At 47.5% G+C, this 27,748-nt stretch overlaps 1 protein-coding gene across 6 annotated transcripts in view; it reads left to right on the top strand.

Moving 5' to 3' along the window:
* PAQR3 (progestin and adipoQ receptor family member 3) overlaps positions 1-27,748 on the top strand; it is a 473,228-nt gene that overhangs the window by 20,137 nt on the left and 425,343 nt on the right. For 4 of the 6 annotated variants that reach the window (XM_069626346.1, XM_069626345.1, XM_069626349.1 and 1 more), the window contains exon 2: positions 13,034-13,285. The exons of the other annotated variants lie outside the window; for them this stretch is intronic. In XM_069626346.1, coding sequence (XP_069482447.1) covers positions 13,101-13,285 — 185 coding nt within the window. In that variant the 5' untranslated portion in view covers positions 13,034-13,100. The remainder of the gene's footprint in view (positions 1-13,033; positions 13,286-27,748) is intronic. 6 annotated transcript variants of the gene reach the window in all.

The raw sequence follows: 27,748 nt of genomic DNA, 5'->3' as shown, positions 1-27,748 counted from the left end.
CTTGTACACAACGTTCCAATTCTCTGTGCCATACCTTTTGTTGGGGTCCTGCAGGTTTTTTCCAGGACATTGCAATTGTCCTTTTTGCCAGTATGCTCATGATGTCCATTAATTTGGCCAGGTGTTTGTTTGGCCGGCCTGGGGTACGTTCCCAGAAGGCATTCGTCCGGGGTCCACTTGTACCTGGTCAACCCTGCTTTTTCACTCGTCAGCTGTACGGTGGTCCACAGGGACTGTGTTTTGGTGCACGACCAGAACACGTGAATCAAGTACGCATTATTCTCTCCGCACCAGGTGCAGACAGTGTGTGGTGATTTATTGAATTTCGCCAGCCTGGATGGGGTTAAATATGTTCAGTATAACAGGTTCAGTTGTATTTGTCTAAATCTGTGGTTTCTGGAGACTGCTTTAGGGTACGCTAGAGCCCTCTCCCATTCTCCATCAGCCATTCCCAGCCCATGTCCGTTTCCCATCTTCTTTTCAGATCGGCACTTCGTGGGTTGGGGGTGTCACTCAAGTGGCCATAGATCTGGGACACTGGTCTCCATCCCTCTTCCAAGCTGTACAATAGTGTGATCAGAGGGTTTGATTCCGGTTCCTTCGGCCATGTTGCCCACTTGTTTCGTGCTGTAGTCCGTATCCTTTGATACCACAGAAACTGGGCCGTGTAGATTCCAGCTTCCTCCTGTAGTGTTTCAAATTCCTTAAAGGTGCCATTGTCGTATAGGTCTCCCCACGTATGTATACCCTTTTCTTCTGAGCGTCTGAGGTGTTGCAGGTCCATGTCGGATCTGCATAGGTCCGAGATCATTGGTATGTCTGGGGAGTAGTGATGCATTGCGTGGGCGAGTGCCTCTGTTCTGTGCCATACTTTTCGCCCTAGTGCAGCCAAGAAGGGGGCATTTCGCATCAGGTGGCTGGGGGCCCAAATAAGTTCCTTCAGATGGATCGGGGAGACCAAGTGTTGTAGCAGGGGCGTCTCAGATGTGGTGTCGTCTGCTAGCCACTTCGTCACAAAACTGAGTTGCGCTGCCAAATAATATTTCTCGAAGTTTGAGAGTTGAATTCCCCCCTGGCTATGCGGTAGGACCAAGGTGGTGAGTGCTATCTTGCGTCTTCCTTTCCCCCATAGGAAATCACGGAGTATCACTTCTAGCAGGCGAAAAAAGGAAGCCTTGATGTAGTAATGTACATTTTGGAACCTGTACAGGAATCTAGGGTGGACAATCATTTTAATTATTGAGGCTCTGCCCATCATAGACAGGGGAAGTTTTGCCCAGAAGTTCATGGATTTTCTCAAGACGGGGATTGCTGATTTCGTGTTGTTTGTGCATCAGTGCAGGGGTGTGCATTATGTGTATTCCCAGGTATTTAAACGAGGTGACCTCCCACTCCTCCCACTGTATCCTCCCAGAAGGAAGATCTACAATATTCTTGCTCTTGAGGCCAGCTGAGGGAAGAGGCAGGACTTTGCCTTGCTAAATTGTATGCTGAGACCTTCGCAAAGTTGTCTAAGACGTCTAGCATTGTGGGCACGTTATTGTGTGGGTCCGTAACATATAGTAGCACATCGTCTTCATAAAGTGAGATGATGTGGTCCACTCCACCAAGGCGTATCCCAGCATCGAAGAATTGTTTCCGAAAATAGATGGCAATAGGTTCCAGTCCTAGTACATAAAGCATGGGGGATAGTGGACACCCCTGCATACGTTCCAGACCTCGGATACATACTTTCTGGTTTTTACCCTAGCCCTGGGTTTTGTGTAAAGTATCTTGATCCACCTAATGAACCCCGGGCCAAAGCCGAAACCTTCTAGAACCACTACGAGCCATTCCCAATATATAGAATCGAATGCCTTAATGGCATCAAGGGATAGCAGTGCACATGCCTCCGTGCTAGCCTCAGTTTGGTTTATAACCTGTTGTAATCTGTGTAAGTTCATGGTTGTGTTCCGGCTCGGTATGAAGCCGCACTGATCCATGTGCACGATCTCCCCTATGATTCTAGCCAACCTCTTTGCTAATATCATTGTCAGTATTTTCACAACCTAATTGAGCATGGCTTTTGGGCGGTAAGAGCCGCATTTGTCGACAGGTTTGTTAGGTTTAATGATTGGGATCAAAAGGGTCTCTCTCATGCTGTCGGGCAATATCGCTCTCTCATATGCTTCTTGAAAAACCTCATGTAATAAAGGTGTTAGGGAGGTCTCGTACACTTTATAAAACTCAGCGGTTAGCCCATTGGTCCCAGGGGTCTTGCAGTTGGCCAGCGATTTAATCGCCTCTGTTATATCTTCGGCCGTGATGTCTGCATCTAGGGCCTCAGTCTGTTCAGGGGTTAGTCTGGGGAGTCTTATTTCCTCCAAAGTATCTGTGATTTGGTCTTGGGGAACTTGGTCCTCATGGGAGTATAGGTGTTCATAAAAACGCTTGAAGGCATCGTTTATGTCTTGTTGTGTTTGGAATTCATTGCCCTCTGCATCCTGTATCTTGGTGATTGTGTGCCTGGGGTGTTCTTTCTTGCACAGACAGGCCAGCATTCTACTCGGCCTGTCGGCTTCTGTGTGTGCTTTGTTAGTCTTGGTGGTGTAGTCCAACATAGCTAGTCTGTCCCATGCCGATGTGCATTTAACTCTAGTGCTTTGAGGGTGTCCTCTCTCTGGTGCGTTTTCACCAGGGTGGCCTCAAATTGCTCAGTCTCTTGCTCCCTTTGGTCTAGTTCGCCTCGCAGCTGTTTTCTAATACCTCCCACTTTTGTTATAGTTTCCCCCCTTATCACTACTCTTAGGGCGTCCCACATTGTGCTCAGGTGGTCGACACTTCCGGTATTTACCTCTATAAAGTCGTGCAGCTCCTCCCTGAATGCCGAATCACCCAGGGCGTCAATCGGCATTCTCCACATAGGGATAGGGGTTCTAGGGCCAGCGTGGTTCAATTCTACTATAAGTGGCGAGTGGATTGAGATGGTTCTCCCTAGGTGTTGTGCACTGTCTATTTGTGACAGGTGTTCTTTGCTAATGAAAACGTAACCTAACCTCGTATGAAGGTCATGTGGGGAGGAGAAGTACGAGTATCCCGGGCGTTGGGGTGCTGCTCCATCCATGTGTCAGCAAGATCTAGTCTGTCTATTAATAGGGATAGGGCTACCGTGGCTGCTGAATGACCTTTCGGTGGGGCTGGGACCTATCAAGTTGGGATCTCGTACACAGTTGAAGTCCCCCGCCCAAAAAAAGATGCCGTGCCTGTATGGGGCGATTTTGGGATACATTGAGTTCAGATGTGCCGGAATATTAGTGTTGGGAAGATAGGAGTTCACTATACATACCTCTTCCTGTTCTAGCCGGCCCCACAGTATCGCAAACCTGCCTTCCGGATCTATCTCGGACTTAATAAAATGGAATGGGAGTTGGGGGTGAATCCAGGTGTATACTCCTCTGGCATATTTGGAGTAGGTGTTTCCAATTCCTTGTCCTCCCCAATGGTCGCCTAATTTGGCCAGAGAGTCCGCCGTGCAATGTGTCTCCTGCAACAGTGCTATTTGCACTCCCTTTCTGTTCAAGTAGGACTTGATTCTGTTCCGGCGTAGGTAAGTTCATTATTTTTATTCTAGTTGCCATGGTGGGTTAATAGGATTTCCGCTGCTTCAGTCCAGCAACCGTCAACCTCTTCCGTTCGCTCCCCCCTTTTTGGCTTCTTCCCTCTGTGCCCGTCCTCCCCGGCACCACCTGTTACACCTGTTGGAGACTTTTTAACTTGAGTAACTCCCATTGTGTGAATGGGGAAAACAAACAAAAAACAACACAAACTGCCCCTAGCAGTTGCTTTCAACTTGCAGCGCTCAGGGGGTCCCGAGCCTTCCAGGCCACTCCTGGCCTTCCGGATCAGGTAGTGTGTAGGCGGATTGCCTGCCCAGATTCCGGTTGGGTGGGTCGCCTTTCTTTTATTTCGCGTGGTCCTCCAAGCTCCTATCCGATCTGGCTTACATCACAGTAGGACTCAATTATAGTATAATTGTCTGCTGTCTGTATTCGTGTGGGGGAATCGCTTTGCTCTTCTTGCCATGGCGGGTGCATAGTCAGCCCAAGTCTGACCGTGGTGGTTCCTCCTTGCCATCAGCCAGGTTATTATGTTCGAGCCACATGTTTGCTGCGGCTAGGGTGTCCAGAAATATCGCTCTTCCTTTGTACCGAATTTTGAGGCGCGACGGGTAGAGCAACATGTATTTTAGGTTGAGCTTTCGTAATTGTGCTTTTATTGGGATGAAGGAGTTCCTTGCTCGTTGCACTGTGAGGGTATAATCTGGGTACATGACTATTGTCGAGTCTTTCCTCTTGATCTCTCCACCTTCTCTGGAATACCGCAATATAGTTTCCCGGTCGCGAAAGTTTAAAATTTTGGCAATGATTGGGCGCGGGTGTGAGCCGGGTGGGGGGTGTTTCTGGAGAGATCTGTGGGCTCTTTCAACAGAAAACCCCTGGGTGAGGTTTCCTGGACCAATTTCCTGTTGTAGCAATGTTTCGATAAATTCTGTCGGGTCTGGGCCTTCCAAGTCCTCTGGAACCCCCAGTATACGAATGTTATTTCGTCGGGCTCGACCCTCGGCATCCTCAGAGTGCGCCTCCAGCCTTGCCACTTTTTGTTCCAAGTCTTGGACTTTTATCTTTAGTTCTTGGGTACTCTCCACGTCGTCTTGCAGGGTAGTTTCTATCGCCGTGACCCTTTCAGTTAGGTTTCGGGCGTCCTGACGCATGAGCTGTATGTCCGATTTCACCTCCTCTATCTTCCCTTCGACTGATGTGCGGAGGGCCGCTATTGCCTGCAGGACTTGCGTGTGTTTGAGGTTCTCTGCTTGTTCAGGCGGCTCTTCCGAGGTCTCCCGGTCTTGTTGTGATTGTCTTTGGGATCTGACTGCCGTGAAGGAATCCATCGTAACCAATTTCGGTTTATTTTTGGGGGGGGGGAGACATCCCCAGTGTCCGGTCCCACAGTCTCTTATGCCGGGTCCGGTTCCGCAAGCTATGCAGGCCTTCCCTGTGGCTCTTGGTTTGCGTTAAGGTGTTCGTGTCTTTGGACGGAGGGTAGCGGGTCAGTGGGTCCAGTTGGCCGCCCCCGCTTATTGGTTGGCTGTGTGGGGTGGAGTCCGTCGCGCACCCGTGCCCCAAATCTGGGTGGTGGGGGGGGGGGCCCGGTTCTTTTCCGCCTCACTTGCTTTGTTCTATGCTGGCACACTGCGCCTGGTGTTTCTACGATCTTCCCATCAGCTCCGCTCGACTGCACCACAAGTGCGTCTCTCTGGCCCTCGTTCCTCCCGCGCGACGGCTCCCCGGAGTGCCTTCGGCGCTGGTATCGCTGGGCTCGAATTTCAGTCCCTGTGGTTTCTCTGCAGCTGGGGAAACGGGTGGCCCTCCCCGTCTGCTTCGGTGTGGGAGAGATTCCTTTGTTGGCGCGCTCTGCAGGGTAATTTAGGCCTCTGTAGCTTCGTTCTTATTCCACGGTGGGAGCCGCCATCTAGTGGGTCCCAGGGGCTCAGCGTCCAGCTTTGCGTTTTCAGCTTTCCTTGCCCCGGTTCGCCCCAGGAACAGGGTCGAGTGTCGGTAATCGGTTCCCCTTCAATGTTGTTCGGTTTTTTGAGTTTGCAGACCAGTAATAACGATATTAGCTTTATTTGCAAGGATCTCGGAACAGAGCTCCGTGGCAGCCTGTCCATACAGCATGTGTGCTGGCCACGGCCCCCCTTTCCGCCCATCTATAGGGTACTATAGCCCGCATTTGCTGAACCTTTTCTGAGGGGACGGTCAAGTTCAATAAATTGTGGGCATTTATTTTTGACCCTACCACCTCCCCAAAGAGAAGATGTTCTTGAGAGATCCCTGTGAATGAGGTTTCTGGTTCTGTTATCAAGAGAAGTTTGTCCTCCGCAAACGCGGCAACCTTTTGCTCCTGACCCCCAAAGGGAATCCCCCTAATATCTGGGTAGGCCCTAGTGCTGGCCAAGAGTGGCTCCAGGTGGATTGCCTATTAGTGTGGAGAGAGCAAGCAAACCTGCCTAGTGCCTTGTGAGACCTTGATCCTCTGGCAAAGTTGCCCGTTGATTGCCAGGTGCAAGGAGGGAGTTTGGTAGTTAGCTCTTACCATTGAAAGGAATTTAGAACCGAATCCTTAAGCTCCATGGTATGGAAGAGGAATGGCTATTTGACCCTGGGTAAATGCTTTCTAAGCCTCCAACGTTAGCATAAGTGCAGGGGTTCTAGATTTATTTACTTTTTCAGTCAGATGACGGACCTGCTGAATGTTATCCGTGGTCTGCCTATGCCTAATAATTCCAGACTGGTCGGGATCAATCCGTTTGGGGAGGAGCTTATCCAGGTATGACGCCAGAACCTTGGTGTAGATCTTTGTGTCTAGATTAATAAGGGCAATTGGCCGGTATGAACCGCATAGAGTGGCATCCTTACCCGGCTTTGGGAGCAGCACAACCATGGCTTCTTCCATTGTCGGGGTCATGCACCCTGCCCCCCCCCCCCCAACAGAGTTGAAGAGCTGGACTAAGTTCAGATCACTGCCTCTAGTAGAAACAAGCTGGGAAGCGATCCGGGCCCGGGGCCTTTCCTGATGGCAAGGCAGCTATAGCCACCCTTCCTTCTTCAGGAGTAATGTCTCCCTCAAGTTCTTCCCAGAGTGATCTTAAGGAGATGGCACCGGGACAGGGATCTGATGTGTACAGGGATGAATAATATTCTGTGAGCCCTGAAATTTTGTCAGGTAGAGTAGTTCTTTATTGCGCCCCCCCACTCGTCTTTATTTTAAGGATTATCCTTGACGCTTCTTTTTACCTAATCGATCTCGTTAGGTGATGCGCTTATTGGTTTCGACATAATACCTCTGTTGGAGGTAGAGCAATTAGCCGTCTGCAGCTCTAGTCTGCAAAACACCGAATTGCCCCCTAATCAGCCGATATTGCCTGTGCAGCGTACCCCCCGTGTTATTTGCCATTTGAGCCATTATTTGTTTAAGTGTGGTTTTCAATTCCTCCTGTAAGAGCTAGTTGTTTGTCCCTCTGGCACCTCACCGTGATGCCTTAAAGGCGTCTCACACCACCTGGTCGCGTAAACCCTCCGTTTCGTTAAGTGCAAAGTAATCCAAGATGTTATTCTTTGTTCTCACATAGGATGGTTCTCTCGTCGGTCTTAGTTCTTGCCTTGGTAACCCTTCGTCTTCCATCTTCAGGACCCTCATACCATCCTCGCTGGTGGTGACCCGATGCTGTTTTCCTTCCCATTCGAACAGTAGTACAAAGGGAAAGGTCAATTTATAGTATATGTCTGCCCACATTAGGGCGCACACCACCAGTCCCATCATCCTACACTTTTCCAGTGTGGTCTGGGCTAGGTCCTGGAATAGGTGAAGTTGCGAGCCATTGTAGCTGATTCATCAGGCTCTCCTGGCAGCCGCCAGCACCTTCTCCTTCTTCTTGTACTTGTGTAAGGCCACCACTACATCTCTGGGTCTGCGCCCTGGCTCTCCTCTCTTTGGCCCCACTCTGTGTATGTGGTCCAGCTCTATCCCCGACCAGTCTTCCACCTCCAGCAGGTCTGCGAACACTTGCTTCGCCTTTGTGTGTAGATCCTTGTCCGCCACCGCCTCAGCAAGGTCTTTTATTCTGATGTTAGATCTTCTAGAGCGGTTTTCACGGTCTTTGCTGTGTTTTGATGTTTGCATGTCCCTTGCTAATTGCTCTACCAGCTTGTCGATCTTCCTTGTGTCCTCTGTGTTAAGAGATTTCTGAACTCTGACCTGGTGGACAGAGGTTCAGAAGGCCAGCCTAGTTTCTTGGAACAAGGTAACCTGTGGACAAGCCAGACCAATCAAGGTAGCTATGGTCTGCGGTGAAGACTAGGTCTCAGGAGGGGTGAGGGTGACTGAAGGACCTCAATGAGCACACAGAGCAAGGACACTTACAAATTACCCCCAGACAGGTATATATCAAAAATATAAACACATTTACTACAAGGCCTTTGTAACTCAATACACAGTAAAAGAATCACAGCAATACTATCAATACAAGACCTTTTGGGGTCTAAAGGGTTAAAGGCATGAAATATATTCACAACCTAGAAGGGAAGGAAAATAGGCAGTGCAGGTACCCTTCGACATCAAACACACACCTAACTAAGAGGCAGTCCAAGCCCTAAGAAGAGAGGATCCTTATGCTCAATAGTGCATGCAATGCAGGCGCACGCGGTTGTTCCATTGGGCAAAAGGGTGTCTCTTCAGGGGTCTCTAGCAGCTCAGGAAGGGGGGTGAGGCGATGAAGAATAGATTCCCACTATTCGAGGATGTCCTCCACTTGAAGGCAGAGGTGATGCCAAGGTTCGGGAATAGTTCGCTAGTTCACACTAGCAGCGGAAAGGAGAGGGACCCCCAGAGGCCACTCGTGCGTAAAAGTGGATGGAGGCGCTAGTGGCCACCGGTTAGGGATGCGATTACTCACTGACCCCCGGCGCACTCCGGACCAAACTTCGCCAGTCGAGTCCGGTTGCAGGTTCAAATGCGGCAATATGACGGCTCTGCGGCTTTCAGTTCTGAAGATAGTGATGATTCCCAAACGGGACAGTGGCGATTTCTCCGCTCCTGATGGATGGATCAGGCTAGTTTTACTGCAGCAGGCTTCTGGGGCAAGAGGGGCACAAATGCACCGCACCTACAAAGATTGTTGCCGTGACAGGGCAACATGGTAACCACGTCGGCTCCGGTCCTGGCACACTCGTCTAACTTCAGATCTGGGAATGCCAAGTGTTCGAAATTCGTTGTAAGGGTGCCGTGGACACAGAGCTAGCAGTATACCAAGTTTCGAGGGTCTCCTCCTGCATAAGCTGGCTGCCCCAGGGACTCTTCCGAGAAGGCTTACTTGCATGTTTTGTTGAAGGGCCCGAGAATGGTTGGTCCCACTATTCTAATGGGTCAAAGCGTCTTTGCAGACCTTTTAGGATGACCAGATGCAGAACGGTCCCACGAGACCGACAGCGGGCTCAGGGTGCCAAACCTTCCAGCGGTTCCTCGACTCGGCTTCTTAGTTTCAGGATACTTGGATCCTATCCTTTGTTCAGTGAGAACTCCAGAGATCGACATGGTATGGGTGTTTGGGGCCTCCTTTTATACAGAGTCTCCTTTACGCCAAAACGCAGAGGACCCAATGGGAGATCTGCTCACAAACGCACACTCCATACGTGGACCAATCATGGACCAGGGTGGTCCCAGGCATTCAAAGCAGTCCAGACTCTCTGGCACCCAGGATGTTTATTGGGGACAGACACTCCAGTCCACATCCTGGAGGCACACACACAAGGCATGCAGAAGCCAGCGTAAGCTTGCCAGTTTCGTGGGAAACTGCATGACCAAATTAGGACTGACCCGGGTCGGCTCGACCTGGGGAAGGCAAAGGGGCAAGATGGCCAAAGGACAGGACAAAGAACCTCGTGGCATGGCCATTTTGGAGCCAGGCCACCTATTCGTGCCAACCACGGTAATCGTGGTTTAAATGGCAGGAAAGGGTTAAAATTACATGAAAAGATAAGCTGCCACAAGCCCTGTCCATGACGCATCTGCTAGAGTATCTAGGGTCTTTGGAAATGACTAGGAGGCCCAAGTGCACTGTACTGTAAGGTACATTGTGCACTTGTTACATGTTGCAGAAAAGTTGCAACATTGGAAAATGACTAATGGAAACAAAATCTCCTACTACTGACTTTCTTAAGGGCATGTCAGTTTCCCCATAACAAGTGAGCAAAAGCACAGGGGACTGCAGCTGAAGGCTGTGCTTCTCTGGCAAAGTCAAACCATAGTGTTTAAACGGCAGCAAAAAGTTTGGGGGTGTAAAACTGGAGAGAAAATTACACATATAATGGAAATCTTTCCTAACGCTCTTCAATCTCTTGCATGGCGCTCTCCGCTGCATACGTCTGCTCCTCTAGTTTTGTTATGTCCCCCTTCACCTCTTGCAACGATTTGGACAGTTCCACTGCATCATGCTCAACTGCAGTTCAGTGGTGTTTGCTATTTTGCTATCTTGTACCTAAAATCCTGAAAAATTGGTGAAGGACCTCCTGGGTGACCACTTAATCCTTTGCTGTGCCAGCCAGCGCCCCCAAATCCTCTCCTGCCCCGGGCTCCTGATCTCCCCCAGCCGGTACCTTTGTTGTCTCTGTGCCACAGTCTCTGCAGATTTCCCTCCTGTGGTTTCTTCACCGACTTGGGGGCAGCTTGCATGTCCTTCCCCCTTGTTTTGGACATGGTGTGTAGGCAGGTCTGATGGGGAGCCCTGCCCCCTCCTCTTCTCCCTGATATTGTGTTGCACCCTTCAGACCTCTTCTGGACCCTTTTCGGGGTGTAGGAATCTCCTCCCTCTGCCGCTGTGTGGGTCTGCCCTTGACCGTGCAGGGTAGGGGGGTGTTTGGAACTCCCCTCTGACTGTGTGCAGGTGATCCACTGTTTGTCCTCCTCCTTGGGTTTCAAATGATCCTCACTTGTCCAAATGGTCTCTCCCTTATTCTTCCTTGCCCACCGCAGATGTAGATGGACTCTTTAACCCTCTATTCTGCCTATGCTTCGCTCAGGATTGGCCCGTGGAGGCCAGGGCCTCACAGGTCACTGTCTCCTGTGTAGTGTGCCTTTTGCTCCCTTGTCTCCCCTTCTGTGCTTCTGGTTTGGGGTGTGGTGGCTGACGCAATATATGCAGCTCCAAAATCCCAAATTGACCTCAAACGGGCATTTAGCCGCCCTGGCTGTAACACTGCAGGGCCTCCCCCGGCCTTCTCTGCACAGTGCTGGCTTCAAAGCTTGGCCAGGGCCTGGGTGTCTGCTTTTGATTCATATGGGAAAGGATTCTCAGCCAGGGGGTGCATGCTATGTTTAGGTCTCTGGCTTCCACTTTGGGCCAACATAGTTTCAAGCTTTACCCCTGCCACAGTGGGGATTGTGAGGGTGCTGGGTGCCTGTTTTTGACTGGGATGGCAAAGGATTCTCCCCTAGGGGGCGCATACTGTGTTTAGCTCTCTGCCTTCCACTTTGGCCCACATAGTCTCAAGCATTACCCATGCCACATTCGGGCTCATTCAGGACAAGTGCAACTAAGCAAAAGCTGAATGACAATCGGTATTAGTCCGCAAATCATTCTACAAACTCGGATGCTCTGAATTAATCAGTAAGTCATCCCCAAATAATCAAGAACAAACCTGTTTCATGGCGATGCTCTTGAAGTAATCGGCAGGTCATCCCAGAATCATCCCCAAATCATCAGGGACAAACATGCAATCTCTTGAAGTGATCAGGAAGTCATCCTAAAATCATCAGGAACAAAGAGTTTTCTAAAATAGGGATGATGTTGGCATAATCATTAAGTCATCCTAAGCTTATCCCCAAATCATTATCCACCATTCTGAGACATTTGCTGAGCAGCGTGATGACGTCTGATGGAGTGGGAATGACTTCTAGTGTAGTTTGATGATCATCAGATGACTCCAGGACAGTCTCTAGTCATCCTTTTAGACCAGGGTAGGCTCGGTCTATGTGGCAGACCTGTGCTTATAATACAGAAACACCTGACAATGGAAACAGTAAGCCTACCCTCTCACATTCCAAGACTATTAATGACCCCCACCCACCCTCCCGGAAGATAACCCTTACAGAAAGCCCTGCCTCAAGGCAAGGGTTACATGCCTATAAAAACTGAATAGAGCAGCTGGGTTTGTGGGATTGTTTGGAGAAAGAGACTATGCAAGTTTAGAGGAGGCAGGAGGAAGAGAGCAGGTTGGAGGTAATAGGATGGCTCTGAACGCCCTCCCCTCTGCAAGGAAGAAAATGTTGTCCAATTTAGAAGGAAGCTTAAAACATTGTTGTTTAACTAAGTGTTGGTTCCTCTCCCTGTCGTTTTATTGTAAGTGTCCTCTGTACAACTGCGCCCTGATGCATGCGGGCTATGGCGCACTACAAATAAATAACAAATTAAATAACAAACAAAATAGGACCAACAGTAAAGTTGACAGGAGGAGCAGATGAGGCGATAGGAGGAAGTTAGATGGTGGAGATAGTAAGAGGGAGGAGGTGGTGAAGAGAAGCCGAGAAGGTGTGAGTATTAAGAGAAAAGAGGACAGAGGAAACCACATAACCCATGCCTACTGGGTGTGTGTGAGGTGGGACAAGAATGTAGTGAAGCCTCGAGTAGTCATGGCAGAACCTCGTTACTAGTAGGGAAGGACAGATACCATGAGACCTTACCATAGGAATGGTACATAAGTATTGAGACTCTCACAGTTGTGTAACAAAGTAATTGTTGCACGAAGTGATGCAATTTGTGGAAGCTTAACTTAACTCTTGGCGCCGTACATTTCAAAATCTGATCCCCATTTCTTTTTTTCAAAGAAGCTCCTGGTATATTTAGCAAAATGTTGAGGTGGATCCCTTTTGTGATATTTTGAATTGTCATGAATTGATAAACTCATATGCTTAGTTTTATGCCTTCTGATGAATTTTTGTTTGCCTCCCAGGTATGAATCTTATATTTTGAGAGATCTGTTTCTCTTTACACTGGGTGTTGGTCCCATCATCACCGAGAAGGTGTGAGTATTAAGAGAAAAGAGGACAGAGGAAACCACATAACCCATGCCTACTGGGTGTGTGTGAGGTGGGACAAGAATGTAGTGAAGCCTCGAGTAGTCATGGCAGAACCTCGTTACTAGTAGGGAAGGACAGATACCATGAGACCTTACCATAGGAATGGTACATAAGTATTGAGACTCTCACAGTTGTGTAACAAAGTAATTGTTGCACGAAGTGATGCAATTTGTGGAAGCTTAACTTAACTCTTGGCGCCGTACATTTCAAAATCTGATCCCCATTTCTTTTTTTCAAAGAAGCTCCTGGTATATTTAGCAAAATGTTGTTGTGGATCCCTTTTGTGATATTTTGAATTGTCATGAATTGATAAACTCATATGCTTAGTTTTATGCCTTCTGATGAATTTTTGTTTGCCTCCCAGGTATGAATCTTATATTTTGAGAGATCTGTTTCTCTTTACACTGGGTGTTGGTCCCATCATCACCAATATGCATCAGAAGACTTTGAAGAGCACTCACTATATTGAGCTTGGAAGCTATCAGTACTGGCCTGTTCTGGTACCTCGAGGAATTCGCTTGTATACTTATGAACAAATCCCGGTGTACCTAAAGGACAATCCTTACATTACGGATGGCTACAGGGCATTTCTCCCATCCAGGTTGTGCTTAAAAAGGTAACGCCATTTTATTAATGCAAAGAAATTGCAGTTAGCTTTTGAAAATGCATGAGCCCAGTAATATTATAGAACCAAGTGGCATGTGCAAGTAATGTGCACAAGATATATTATGAATGCTTCTATGTATGCCAATCTGACAAAATAGTTAAAAGGGTTAACTCAACAGTAATGTAAGCAATCTCATGTAGCACCCTCTTGCCATTTTTTTATGGCCTTGCTGCGCATGACCCATTAAGGGGAAAAAAGGGGGAAGGATCACTATTGGGTAGGGCTGTGCCGAATAGCATATTTTGTATTCGGCCGAATACCGACTAGTTTGTGAACTATTCGGCCATAGCCGAATATGAAACCAAATAGTTGCGTTAATTAATAAATCATGTTCCACACTTGAAAAAACTCACTTATTAAAAAAATAAAATAAACCGCCATTTTAAATGCATTCTATACTTGTATTTCTCTTCATTGCAATCACTGCAGCATCTTTATTTAAAGTATAAAAGCCAGAAAAAAGCAGATTTCACCTTCATTGTCTGATTTACTCCGAGTAGGTGTAGGGTGTTTTCTCTCTGCGTGGTCTGGGGAGGTGGGAGGCCATGCAGGGATTTATGTTTAGTCGGGATGGGCAAATAGAATTCCAGGTAGGGGATTGGTGTTGTTGGGGTGAGAGGTGGAATGCCATGTATGGTATTTGTGTAAGGTGTTTGGAGGCCCCAAATAGGAAGTGTGAGGAGGTATTGGGGAGGCAGGATGCCAGTAATGGGGGGCTGGCACTGTATGCCGGCAGAGTGTCATCAATGGTGTTTTTGGTTCCAAGACTTGCATGCTAATTTTGACCGGTCAGCCCACGTTTGCCACTTGGAGCCAAGCCGGACTCCAAGGCTCGACCCCGATTTGGCCCATCCCAGGATTTCTCTGGCTCTCCCAACTCTACATCCTACAAATTCCACTAACCGAGCATAGATCTCCAACTGTCTCATACAAAGTCTTCACACCTATCTTTACCTGCTGTCACACACTGGTCCACTTTGGAACTGGAGCGATTACCCAACATAAATTCCTCTGAGAGGCCTGTTAGGTGGGGGCATATTACTCTGCCCGACATAACCAAGCCCTGCTAGTCTCCACTACCTATTTTGAATTCTTAATGTTTCTCCATGGGCATGGCCCATAGGAACAAATGCTGCTCGCTTTTCACTTATCCTCGCCACTCCTTCTCGCCAATACACAAACATATGCACCTTATGATTCCTGATAAAATATCAGGTAATGTCAAACTCCGAACTCAAGTCCTTAAAAAAAGAAAACTATGACGTAATCAATGGGAGGTGACATGACAGGAACTGAATGTATCCTAAAGTGAAATATGCACATTTCTTTCAGTTTGTCTCTTCCAACTGAAGAAAGTGCACATTGTATATAAACAGTCGCCAAAAGAAAGATGTTCCTGTATTGTTGCTGGCTAACCATAAAAGGTGAGCACCTTTCATGTCTAAGAGTATGTAACAAAACATGCCCTAAAGAACAGATTACAATTTAAGATATTTTACGGTGTCCAGTCATAGTTTTGGGAATAAAAAGGATCGAATGCCCTTTTTTGGGAAACCAAAAGGACAGAGAAAACATTTTTTGAATGCTTTTTTATTTATATATTTTTTTAGTTTAGTATGCAGGAAAAAGTTTTTTCAAAAAAGAAAACTGAGGGTTGGGGGACCCCCCCCCCATAAAAAAAAAAAGCATTTAAAACTTTTTTTTTGGGCACTTTTGGTGTCGGAAAAAAAAGGCATTCGATCCTTTGTATTTCGAACAAGTCACCTACAACCATATTTTACAGCTGTGTGATAGCAATTTGTCTGGTCTTGTGGCTAAGTGTCTGGTCTAATTCTATTCAGTTTTGCAAACCGAAGTCTGTATTTGCCTTTCTGAGTTCTTGTTGCATTGTATTCAAATGAGAATGGCCAAGTATTCAGCCAGAGCCCAATAGCTTTTTTTTCAGCCGGAATTCGGCCAAATTCTTACTAAAAGCCGAAGTTCGGTACACCCCTACTATTGGGACAGTGGGAGAGGCAGATACAAACTTTTGTTGTTGATGGGTGCAGGTCTGAAGTACCAGGTTCCCGTATGCCAATCTTGGTTGGGCAGAGAATCCATAGGGAAGAGCCTACAATCTTATAGGCTACAGCACTTCGAGTCTGGTTACCACTAAGGGAAAGCTTAGTCATGGCTCAATTAGTGTTGATGTGCTAACGTCTAGGCCTGTGGTGAATTTGTATGTGTATATTGTAAGGTGGTAGGAAATCCTAGAGGGGAGTTGGCCAGTTAGGCCCCTTCCCCCACCCCCTGCCACCTATGGCATCCCATCCTCCTTCCGCCTTTCTTTCCTCCTTCTCCCCTATCACATCTGAGGAGGTCACTAGAGTTGTCCGCTCTATGAAGGTCTCCTCCATCTCCCCACACCCCCATTCTTCCAGAACTATGAAGACCAAAATTGGTTCTCTTGTCCCTGTACTTGCTGATTTCCGCAATCACACTTTTTTTTACTACTGGGTCTTTCCCCTCTTCCCTGAAGCACTCTCTTGTGTGCCCCCTCCTGAAAAAATCTTCTGCAGACCTGTCTTGTCTGGCTAACTACCACCCCATCTATATCAGCCCCTTCCTTGGGGAAACTCTTGGAGAAGCTGGTCTTCCCCCAACTGACCCAGCATACTAAGCTTGTTGGTTGTCTACATGACCATCAATCTGGATTCCGAGCATCCAGAGGCACGGAAACTGCTCTTCGGAGCACCTGTGAGGAACTGCTCGCATCTCTTCATTCTAACTCTCCAGCTGTTCTCATTCTACTTAATATCAACTCTGCATTCAACACAGTTGTGATGCTGGGAATGCATCGGAGGGACAGGACCTCCGTATCCTTGTCCTTTACTGTTTTTTATTGTGTGTTCTGTCGTGTTTTCCGTGCAGGAGTTCATGTGGGAATCCTGGCGGTGCAGCTCTCTTTTGGTTTGGTGTACAGACCCATGGGATACCCTTATGGCACCCATGGGTGGGGGTGTAACCCTGTGCCCCTAGTGTAGGTTTTTGGGCACCTGTGTGTGGCCCACAGAGCAGGGTACGGGCTGGTGGCAGCTCTGTGCTGAATTGACTGGTGCCCTGAGTGTCCTCCATTTTGGGATGCCCAGGCCCTGTCATTGGAATCGGTAGATTCCTGATGGAGACAAAATGGCCCCCGTGGCCTCTTGCCTTCCATCGCCTGTTACCTTGATCTTCCCGAAGTCTTGGGAAGCCCTGACTCTGTCCTTTCCCCCTGACTGGCTGTTGGGTGGAAGTTCCATATATGGTAGTGTGGGGAAGTGACCACCAGACTGGCTGGAGCCTTCCCAATGACCGTATGTTGTGGGTGCACCTGTGGGTGGGACCTGTGGGTGGGACCTGGGTGAATGGAGTGTGTGACGAATATACACTTTTGTTGTGGATGTCTGGTATCTGGTGTTTGACACAATGACTGAGACAGCCCTGCCTGAAACTGGTATGAATGCAGTGTGTAATGTTGAATGGCGATGGTACTTGTCCGTATCCACTTTCTGTGTTGAGTGTCTGGATGGAGAAGAATGGCCTGAATGCACTGTGCGCCTGATTGGCTGGCTGACTGCTGAATGCCCTTCTGAATTTTTGGTTGCCTGATTGTGACCCAGCAGAATGAATGGGATATCAACTGGTATATCTGGGGGCTTCTCACTGCTAGAAATCGTTCAGAAGCTGAAGAGAAACTGGAGTTGAAACGGAAGCTTGACCTTGAAGCCCTGCTGGAAGAGAAGTAGTGCTTTTTGCTCTACTTCATCGATCTGAAAGCTGCTGTGTCTCCAAGGACTGACCCAGAGAGGACCTTGTTATGCACCCTCTTCCCGAGCTACGAGGGACCATTGTGCACCAGCTGATCTTTGCCAAAGCTCCCTGGTAGACAGACCTACGAAAGGCTGCCGACCGGAGACTGGGACTGCTGCGGAATCCCAAGGAGAAGCGCCTGGACTGTTGTCCGTGACCGTGACGACCGCCGTCGCCGACCGGAGCCGCAGTGCTCCCGTTGCCTAAGAGCCTTTTTGATCCAAGGACGCTCTCGTCTGCACCGTCGACCACTTTGTCTCGCCGCAGAAAGTCGAGGCCGCCGATGCGCAGAGGAGCATCTGCTGGTGGGTTTCCCGCCACCTAAAGACCACAGAGACACTGACGACTCAACACCCCTGCTGGGCTACAGTTCTTCAAACTTTTTGTGGTCCTGAAAAATCGACATCGAGGTGCCCTGCATGCCTCTTCCTTGCAGGACTCTACGCTCTATCGTCGACAAGCACCGCTAGGAACAAAGCTGCCACTTCACCACTGTAGTTCACCCTGTTCATCGCCAGACGTTCGACGACCCGTGGCTCCTGCCTTAAAGGGAGTGCACTCAAGAAGGGCCGTCAATTTCCAGATGAGGAACTCTACACCACCAGGTACTTTGGGGTTGCTGAACTAAGACTCTTGTGAACAATTTTTGGACTGGGCTTGTGATATATCTTTATCCTAAAGGTTTCCCAGGTGGGTGGGGGGGGTCTCTACACAGAACTGTGTCTAGTGGTAGGGGCCAGTATTCTGCCAATTGATCTAACCAACTGCTTTCCTCTTACATCTATTGTTGGTTTCATTTATGAACTGATTTGTGTGACATTTAACCGTACAGTTAATGCATTTTAAAGAGATCGAATAGTGATTGTGGTACCACGTAGAACTGTATATATTTGCCATTATAGATAACCGAGTACAAAGAGAGTTATCGTGATATTGTACATAACCTTGAACATTAATTATGTAAAGACTGTGTTTTAACTAATAGTGTGTGGACATTCCTTTGTGGGGGCTTGGGGACTACACTGTACCTAAGAACCAGCCCGCATGACCTCCTGAGAAGCTAGGCCTTGATTGCTCGTCCATTGCTACCAACAATAGAGAATCTTGGCTGGGGTCTTCTGTGCCTCTCCTCTACCATATGGAGAGCAGGAGTACAGACCCCTCTCCTCCAGTCTTTACAATGGTCAACCACTCCATCCTGATAAAACAGCTCCACAATACCCAAGGTATCTTGGAGCGGGCACGGTACTGGCTGACCTCCTTCCTAAATGACAGTTCCTCCCAGGTTATCCTGAGCCCTGGGCTCTTTCTCCTCGCCCACCTTTATCTCCACATGTGTGGTGTCCGCCAGGGCTCCAACCTTTCTCCCTGGCTCTTTAACATCTATCTTGCTTGGCTGGCACACCTAATTTCCACCTTCTACCGTTAAGTCCAGTGTTATGCAGATGACGCACAACTCTTCTTCAAACTCCCCTCTGATCCTATCCTTACTTCCTCCATTATTCCTGACATCCAGCCCTGGTGTGCCCCCAATGATCTCTGCCTCAATGCCAGCAAGACTGAGATCATTCCCATTGGGACTCCTGCTCCCTCTTTCTTCCCCTCACTCTGGCCACTCTGTGTTCTCCACCTTCTCCTTCATCTGAAGCTGAACACCTTGGAGTAATCTTCGACTCTTCTCTTTCCTTCCTCCCTCCCTCACATCCAGGACCTTGCCAAGAAGGCCCACTTTCACCTCCACCTCCTCAAAGAAATCCTTCCTTTCCTCACTCTCCCCCAGAAGCTCAATGTCTCTAGAGTGCTGGTACTCTCTAGGCTAGACTACTGCAATAGTTCCTTCCTTGGTCTACCCTCTTCCTCTCTATGTCCCCTCCAGCTAATACAGAATAGGGCTGCAAGACTTCCCCTTGGCCTCAAAGGGCCTGCATCTCTCCACTGGCTCCCTGTTGCTGCAAAGATCAAATTCAAATCCCTCTTCATCACCCATAAGGCTGTCTAGGGCCTGGGACCACGCTTTCTACAACTGGGTCTTACTAAATGCTCTCCCTCCAGATCTTTACGATCCTCCGGGACCAACTCTCTGCATGTCTCTTTCCTTCGGCTGGCTCCCTCCTATGGAACAGCCTCCCTCTTTGTCTTGAGCCGGACCGCCTCAAGATCCAGAAGCTCCTCAAGACTTCCCTTTTCACCTCCTTCCCCCTCTCCCTCCTTTGCTAATCCCGACAGTAGCTGAGATTGGTGGCCAGGGTGTTTGTGTCCACCTGGCTCCTGGCCTCCCACCCCCAATCGCCTTCAGCTTCCGCCCACTCTCAGCACTTGTCGTGGCACCCACTGGCCTATGCTAGCACAGGCCTGCCCTTCTTTATTACGAAAAGGACGGGATGTTGCAAACCTTGTTTTTTTGAAAGATAATGTTTTCAATGAACTGTTAGGAGTGTTTTAAATGTATTTAAAGGGGCAGGGGAGAAAGATCTCTGCCATTAAAAGTCATCCAACTAATTGCAAAAACCTTAATTGACTCATATTCCCTCCTTTAGGTGGAGTTTTTATCATTGCACAACTTGGGTATGTTGTACTAGAAACGATAAAAAAAACACGTAGAGGAGGGGGATATGAGTTCCATACTACAGACTGGACGCAATGGCCCCAATAGGGTTAAATGAAGAATACTCGCTAACATAATTTCTTTGAGTACATATCACATAATCTGACATTCACTTACAGGATCATATTGCCACACTTACAGGGATAAAGTGGATATCCCGTAATGATCCAAATACATAATTTCTGTATATCATAGACTTGGATACATCGGACCTGATTCATGGAAGTGTTTTATAATGACGCAATCCCATAGGAAAACGTTCTGTGAATTGGGCCCATTGAATCCATTCACCTGTATATACATTATGATAATATGGTCTATACATTGCTCAATTAGACACATGTGACTATTGTGTATTTCAACAATGTAGTAAACATGGCACTCCTTGATGGAAACCAATGTAATTATTAACAACATTTCAGAGCAAGTTTGTTCTCCACTTCTGTAATTCCCTTGGAGAACTATACACTTATACTGCTTTTCAATTTGAAATAAGCTTAATTTTTCTTTCTGATGTTTTAGTTCAACTCTGTATTGGAAATTAGCTCATATTGAGGATAATTAATACATCAAACGTCTCACTCACATGTGATGCTATTGTTGTTACACTTTGCATGCTCCAGTGAATTATGGTATTACCATGGTGACCATGCTAAATGAGATCAAGCCCTCATTTCAGTATAGTCACCTGATAGCGTAAGTCAAACATTTACTAGCATTCAGTCATCTCTGTAGCTGACCAGAACGCGCCTACCGTGTTTGTATACACATGACATCAATGTGCCCGCAGGGACGCACTGCACGCCGTTCATAGTCACTTTTCATACCACACAGAGCCTCCGGGTTTTGACACTGAATGGACACATTGCTAACCATACTTTGAGAGTAAGTATCATCCGAGACGTGCGCATGATTAATAGAGCCGCTCACAAGGATTAGCTTCTTTTCTGACCACATCCAACATATCTGATTAAAATTCCAGAACGTTGACCCTGTTAGGCAGTCACACGTGCATCTCAACAACCAATCCATAATGGGAGGACTACTGCTCGACATGCTGGTAAGAACACATGGTTTCCTTCGTTTATCTAAGTATTGAGCCAATATGGCATACACTTTGTTTCTTATTTTTAGATCTAAATCAGAAAATGTCCTGTTGGGACTTGTAGTACCGCCAGCGATAAACTAAGCTGAAATTGACCCATCTCTCTGCATCAAGGAAGTAGGCAAGTAGACTCTTTACCATTTCGATATAGCTGGGCCATATGTTCTGGACACATAGCATTCGCTACATACCTTTTTGTATGTTTTGTAGGTCGTCGAGAAATGGGGCATTTTTAACGCTTGACTACCACAACTTATTGCCTATTATCTGTATTGGAACACAACTTTTACATGTGCCACAATAGAGAGGTACGCATGTTTTGAAGTTCTCATGATTTATTTGGCTGATCAGCAGCATGGTGAGACTTATTCTTGTTTGTTTATTCTTTTGTTTTTCTGACTGACCATGTCACTTTATATACTAGTCTGAACACAATATTAGTTCACGAAATTGATCCGTATCGGCATTGTTTGAAAATGTCTTCAACACAGGTGATTTCTTTTTAAATCCTTGTATGTACAAGCAATGGTGGTGCCGTCTTTGAAATATACCATCAATCGCATACTATACAGATTGATTTGTAATAGTCTGATACTAGTCTTTGATTTGCCTTGTAGATAATTTTGAAGTTTGAACGAAGAACACATGACCGAAATTGAAGTATATTTGCTCCTGATGAAGGGATATGTATTCCCGAAACGCGTTTAGCTTCCTTTTATTATTATTTTTGAATTATTGTACTCATTAAAACACTATTGTATGTAATCTACGATTGACCATCATTAATCTAAAAAAAACATTTATTAGTGAAATTGACACATTTCATTTTTCTCACTGTAAAGAATTTATCATTGCAAACTATTCTATAAACACATTTTAGAAACCTTGACTGGTCTTTACCAGTACAAGGGTGTGCAGGGGACGGGAGCACACTTATTTATTGGCAGCTAATCACTCTTACCAAGTGATTTCTGCGAGTCACTTAACTGCTTGCACCATACACCCTAGCACTTCCCTCTGTGGTAATCCTAGCACTTGCTCCCCTATTCTCTCTCTCTCTCTCACTCACAATTTAATTGATTTATAAGTGCCTTACAAATGCACAATAAATACAGAGAGGGGTAGGCATTACAAAGCTAAACAGTCTGCAATCACACTACTGGAAGACAGGCCCCATTTCACTATCTTGCATTCCCACAGTCAACCCTACACTCTTCTTTCTGTGTCTCTTGACCAATGCACCACCTGTTCAACAAAACAACCAGCTGCAAGTTGAGGGATGGTATCACAAGTATGACACTGACATGAAAGGTACAATTTGTAAAACCTTTATTGAATTTTCTGGGTTAGGAAACAATCCTACTTTGCCCTGTAGCTAGGATGGGAGTAGTCACTACCATCAAATAATAAACAAAACTGTCCTAGTTGAGACTGTCAAATCAAAATGACCTATATTGACAAAACCTAATCCCTGCCCTATCTCTTGTACAAAAAGTGTGTAAAGGAGAATATGTATGCAAAGGAAAATCAGTGTTCAAATATAAAGAATAAATGTGGCTGATCCTCCCCACGTTAGACAGCCCAGAGTAAGGCGGTCCACATAGGCAGGATGACACGCTGTGGCTAAGGTTCTTAGCACACAGGCAGTTCAAAACTGGGATCGAGTCCCGCCTCCCACGTTAATGTCTTTCTTTTCAGCTTTCAAAACACATTTCTCGCCGGTCCCCCTCAGTCGAGCTCATATCGTTCCAAGCTAAAGTTCAAAACACTTGCAGGGATTCACTTCCCCAAGCTCAATGTACATCCTTTATGGCTTTCCCTTCCTCTAACTTACTACACTTTCGGGCTCCCTCAGCCGGGCTCGGACCGGTAATACTTTTGAATGTGTGTGGCCTTTAATATGGACCTCCGCAGGACCACTTTGACTTTCACTTCAGCTCACACTTCCCTTCTGTCAGGGTTAATTTTGATCACTCTGCTTTTACAGTTCATTCACTTTATAGCTACAAAGATTTCACCTTTCACAGAAACCTTGGAGTGGGCCACTGCCTTTCGCCAGATCACTCCGATACTCGGTATTGCTGGTTTCATTGTTATCGTTACTTCATAGTTCATTCACAGGTCTGCCCTTCTTCGCATCTCATCTACACGCATGCAGCCTTCAATTGTGCGACATAATGTTGCAACTTCAATCTTTCCTGAACACACAACGGTCTTTCATGTTGCTTGCCAACTCACAGACTGTGTGCGTTTACTTCTTGTCTTTACAGTTTTTCCATTCACGAGTCAAAGCTAGTACCACAAGCTTGGCCTCGCCTCCCCAACTCTGCTGTTCAGCCGGGAGGTTCGCTGGCGTCCTTGAAACACAATGCAGCCTTCTTGTTTGGGATTTGACCTTCTCAACTTGTCTTTCGCAGCCTTTTGGAGGAAATAACCTCCTGCAGTGAACTCCTGGCGTTCTTTACCCTTTTCTTTCATCCCTCGGTCCGTTGCTCTACTCCAGTTGGTTCGCCTTTGCCACAGATGTTCTGCTCTTACTCGTATTCCACCATGCTCTGAGTTCTGCCTTTTATCCGTGTGAAGAGAGCTAATTGGTATCAGATGTATGCACTTAAAGCCAAGTGCTAACTTTGCCTGAACCGATTTAACGGGACGTGTCCAATGCAATATGTATGGGCTAGCCTCTTCCTCGGCCCAGTGTTTGTGTAGAAAGATGTGGTGGTGCTGGTGGGTGGTGGTGGTGGGGGGGTAGTTGTGACATCTGAGAATCCTTTGAAAATAAGATGGACCATGGGTACGAGAAAGGGGGGGGGAATAACTCATCTCACCGTTGGTCTCCTCGCCCCACTCCCTGAAGACCCCCTCTCCCAGGTGATATTCCCGCACTGGGCCACCCCCAGGGTCTGGATCCAAAGGCGATGGCCGTGGAGGGAGGGAGGGAGGGAGGGAGGAAGAGATATATGTATATCTCCCCCTGGGGACTAGTAGGTGAGACACCCTTTGGTTTCTCACAGTGGGCAGCCTCGAAACTCCCATAAGCTACATACTGTAGGTTATGGGAGGCAAGAAAGGTTCAGTAAAAGTCTGCTTGAAATGTGAGGACTGCAGGCACCTGTTTCATGTTTGTTTGTTAGTATATTTCGTGGCAAGCTGGGGGTGGGGTCTTTCAGCAGCTCAAGGTGTTCATGGAGGCTGGTGCCAGCGTCCCTGCCTGTTTCTCCCAGAGATCTACACTGCTTTCTCCCACAAGCCCCACACTCTTTCTAGCAGACTGAAATGAAATTCCCACACTTGCCCTTAGTGGCCACAACTGAACAGGTGTTTAGGCTGCAGCAGACCTTCAGTTCTTGAGTGATGCTGCATTCCTATAGGGGGTGATTGATGATCACACTGCAGCAGAAAAGATAGGGTATCCAGTAATTCACTAAAAAGGCTGCAAAGTAAACATTTGTCATAAAATACTGCTGAAAAGTAGCCAAAAATGCAGTGCTGTTAGCGTAAGCATTGCGGTTAAAGGGTGTTATGGAGGGCTTATGATTGGCCTTTAGATTACGATAGGAGTTAGGGTCGGGCTAGGGGAATCGGGTTCAGTGATTAGAATCGGGGTTAGGGTGTATGTGGATAGCTGGTGATGTAGGGGATTGTTTAGGGTTAGTCTGGCATAGGGTAAGTGTTAAGGTAGAGGTTATGGACGACGGAGTAAGTGTTTGGGTTAGAGTTAAAGAAAGGGAGTTTGAGGAAGGCTGGTGAGGTGAGGTGGGGTAGGGTGGGGTTTAGGATAAACCTAGTAGTATTCATTTATTTGAATTTTTATTTATTGCTGCCCTACGTAGAGGGTCTCGGAGCGCCTTGCACACTTCAAATATTGAAAAGGTTGGAGTTGATAGGAAGAGTAGGATAGACAAGTGGTTATGTGTGGACAAACGGGCATGTTTTGTGTCTCTTTCTGAAAGTGGCGATGGAGGATTCAGTGCGTTTGTGGAAAGGTAGGGTGTTCCATTCCCTGGGTGCCCAGAGGGTAAATGGTGTTGGCTGGCTTGTCTGTTGTTTGTGTGGATGATATATTTGAGTTTGTCATGCAGGTAAGATGAAGATTTGACATGGATGGCTTTGAATGCAATGCAGAGTCCTTTTGCAGGCAATTCTCTGGGGATACAGTAGAGCTGGGCAAGAGCGGGGCTGATGTGTGCATGTTTGGGGAGGATGAGTCTGGCTGCTGCGTTTTGTATGGCTTGCGTTTTTGGATCCAGGTGGTGAGGTTGGGTTTGTGCCATGGGGACAGATGAGGAGGTATTCTGTTTTGGGAGGGTTCAGTTTGAGGAAGCAGCTGGCCATCCATATGGCCATGAAATATTCATCCTGTGTGCTAGGATGTCCAGTAGAATGGTGTGGTCAATGGTGTTGAAGGCTGCTGAGAAGTCAAGGAGTACGAGTAGTGCTGTGTGTCCTTTGTCTGTGATGCTGTGGAGGTCCTCAAGGATGTGTAGAATAGCAGTCTTGGTGCTGTGTCCAGGCCGACGGCCAGATTGGAACGGGGAGAGTGGGTTGTTTGTGGTGATGTGTTGTTGCAGTTGGTTAGTTAGAAAGCGTTCCATGATTCTGGCGAGGTATTGTAGGATAGTAATGGTGCAGTCGTTTTCAGGGAGTGTGGGGTGGAAAGATCATTTTTGGAGGAGGGGTGAGATTTGTCCCGTTTTGTGTGCAGTGGGGATCATACCATGTGAGAGACAGGAGTTGATGATGTTGAGCCAGTAGGGTTTTGTTTTGGTAATGAGGGTCATGAGGTGGGGTAGAAGGTGTCCCATGTGTCAGAATGTTTGGCAGTGGGGGATAGGGGGGTTGAGCGGGAGAGCTGCCCTGATGTTGTGTAGTTTGAATTTGAAGTAGTTCATGAGGGAGTTGCATACTGCAATGGTTGGTTAGGGGGGTGCAGAAGGTGTGGGTGGTGGTTTAGAGAGGGACTTGACTATGTTGGATAGTTTATGGGTATGATTGGTGTCAGATTGGAGTTCTTGGAAGTAATGGGTGACTAGAGCATTGCCTATGGCAGGTTTATATTTGTTGCAGCAGTGTCTGAGGGGTGTCCTGGTTGAGGGGGATGGGTTCTTTTGCCATTCTCTTTTTAGGCATCTGGCTTCCGGCTTGATGGAGAGGAGGGAACTGTTGAGCCATGGTTTGTGTTTGTTGTTTTGAATTTTATGTAATTTGAGGCGTGCAATTTTGTTGACTGCCTGTGTGATGATGGTGTTGTATTGATGGATCTGCCGATCACTCACTGCTCTGTGGGCTGGGTGAACAGTGGTGAGAAGCCCGCCCAGGGGACTTCACTTCCTGTTGAAAATGCCAACTTGAGGTGGGTGCAGCCCATGCAGTGCCGTGGGCATAGGTATCCGCGCAGGGCCGTTGAGCAGCCAGGTGAGGAGCTTGCGCTGTGTTCCTCTTGGGGCTTGGTGCTGGTGGCTGCCCATCGCCGTGAGACCGGTGCGAGGAGGGAGGGGTTGGACCTGTCCTCGTGGTGGTGACCTGGTCCAGTGTTTGTACCTGCGCTTGGGAGCTCTGTGCTGTCCTGCCCGGGCTCCCGCAAGGGGTGTTGGACCACACTGATGCCCATGGGCGTCATCACAGCCACATACTTACTGTACGGAAATTGGATGCCATGCAGGTGCATTTGCCTCACTTGAAGATTACAGCACAGTGATCCTGACCTCTTGAGCGGAGCTGATCATCTTTCAGCTTGCAGAGTAAAGCAGGGATTAAAATCACTGCACAAAGTGTGCTAAGCACACCAGTATTTGGCATCGCGTACGCTGCCCAATTTTAAGTGCTTGCGCTTCCACCCTGAGTATCTTCTGGTTGCCGAGGCACTGCTTAGTCTGCATGTGCCCTCTCCCAACCAGAGGATGGGCCGCCAGCATTGTACTTATACAATTATGACTCGAACAGGGGCAGAAAACGGAGCCCCCTTGATGCCTTTTTGAAGTCCATACATAAGTCTGCGGTGCAGCCCGCAGTGGTATCGGAGGCAGTGCCTAGGCTGGACAAGCCACTGCCACTGCTGGAGCTCTGGATACGCAGCAACTACTGTGTAGCATGCTGGCAGGCTTAGCATTTGGTACAGTGTGTCTGGATGACATTACAGGTAGTATAAATACACTGAAGACTAAGTTGGACAAAGACAAGCGCCCGTATGACGGAAGATGAGAATCGGCAAAGTCAGGTGGAGTACGATCTCGCAACTACATGCTTAGCACTAACCAACCTGCATAAAGAGCTGAAAGTTTTGCAAGACAAGTGTGAAGACTTACGATCCAGTTGAAACAACAACATAATTGTACGGCTGCCTGAGACTGAGATGGGCCAAAACATGAAACCCTTCATAGAGGAACTGCTTGGGAAGATCTTGGATAACTTTAACCTGTCTCCCCATTTCACAGTAGCGAGGATGCACAGGGTGACTTCTCCCAAACCAAGACTGGTGGTTACTCTTCGGCCCATAATAGAATGCATCCTGAATTACTGGGATAGGGACTTGATACTGGGATATGCCAACTAGAAGGGCAAACTTACGTATGGGAATTGTAAGGTGTTCATTTACCCAGACTTCTTAATGGCCGTCCAGAAAGAGCGCAGATCATTTGCTGGGGTCAAAAAGCTGCTCTGCGATAGGATCATCACCTATTCCATGCTATTCCCCACAACGCTGCGTTTTCAGGTTCAAGGCAAAGGTGCCAGATGAGACAGCCCTATTTATTGAAATATTGAAAGTAAAATTCCGATACCAGCAGACGAAGTGGTGCTTATACCTGCTGGTCTAGCATCAGTGCACCAAAGTTAAGAAAGTGAGCCCTAGACATAGTCCAAATATTCCATG

This window comes from Ambystoma mexicanum, chromosome 6p (genome assembly GCF_040938575.1).
Source record: "Ambystoma mexicanum isolate Mex_15411 chromosome 6p, UKY_AmexF1_1, whole genome shotgun sequence".
NCBI classification, from domain to species: domain Eukaryota; kingdom Metazoa; phylum Chordata; class Amphibia; order Caudata; family Ambystomatidae; genus Ambystoma; species Ambystoma mexicanum.
Note: the sequence above shows the minus strand (reverse complement) of the source record. Positions and strands in the feature narration are given on the sequence as shown.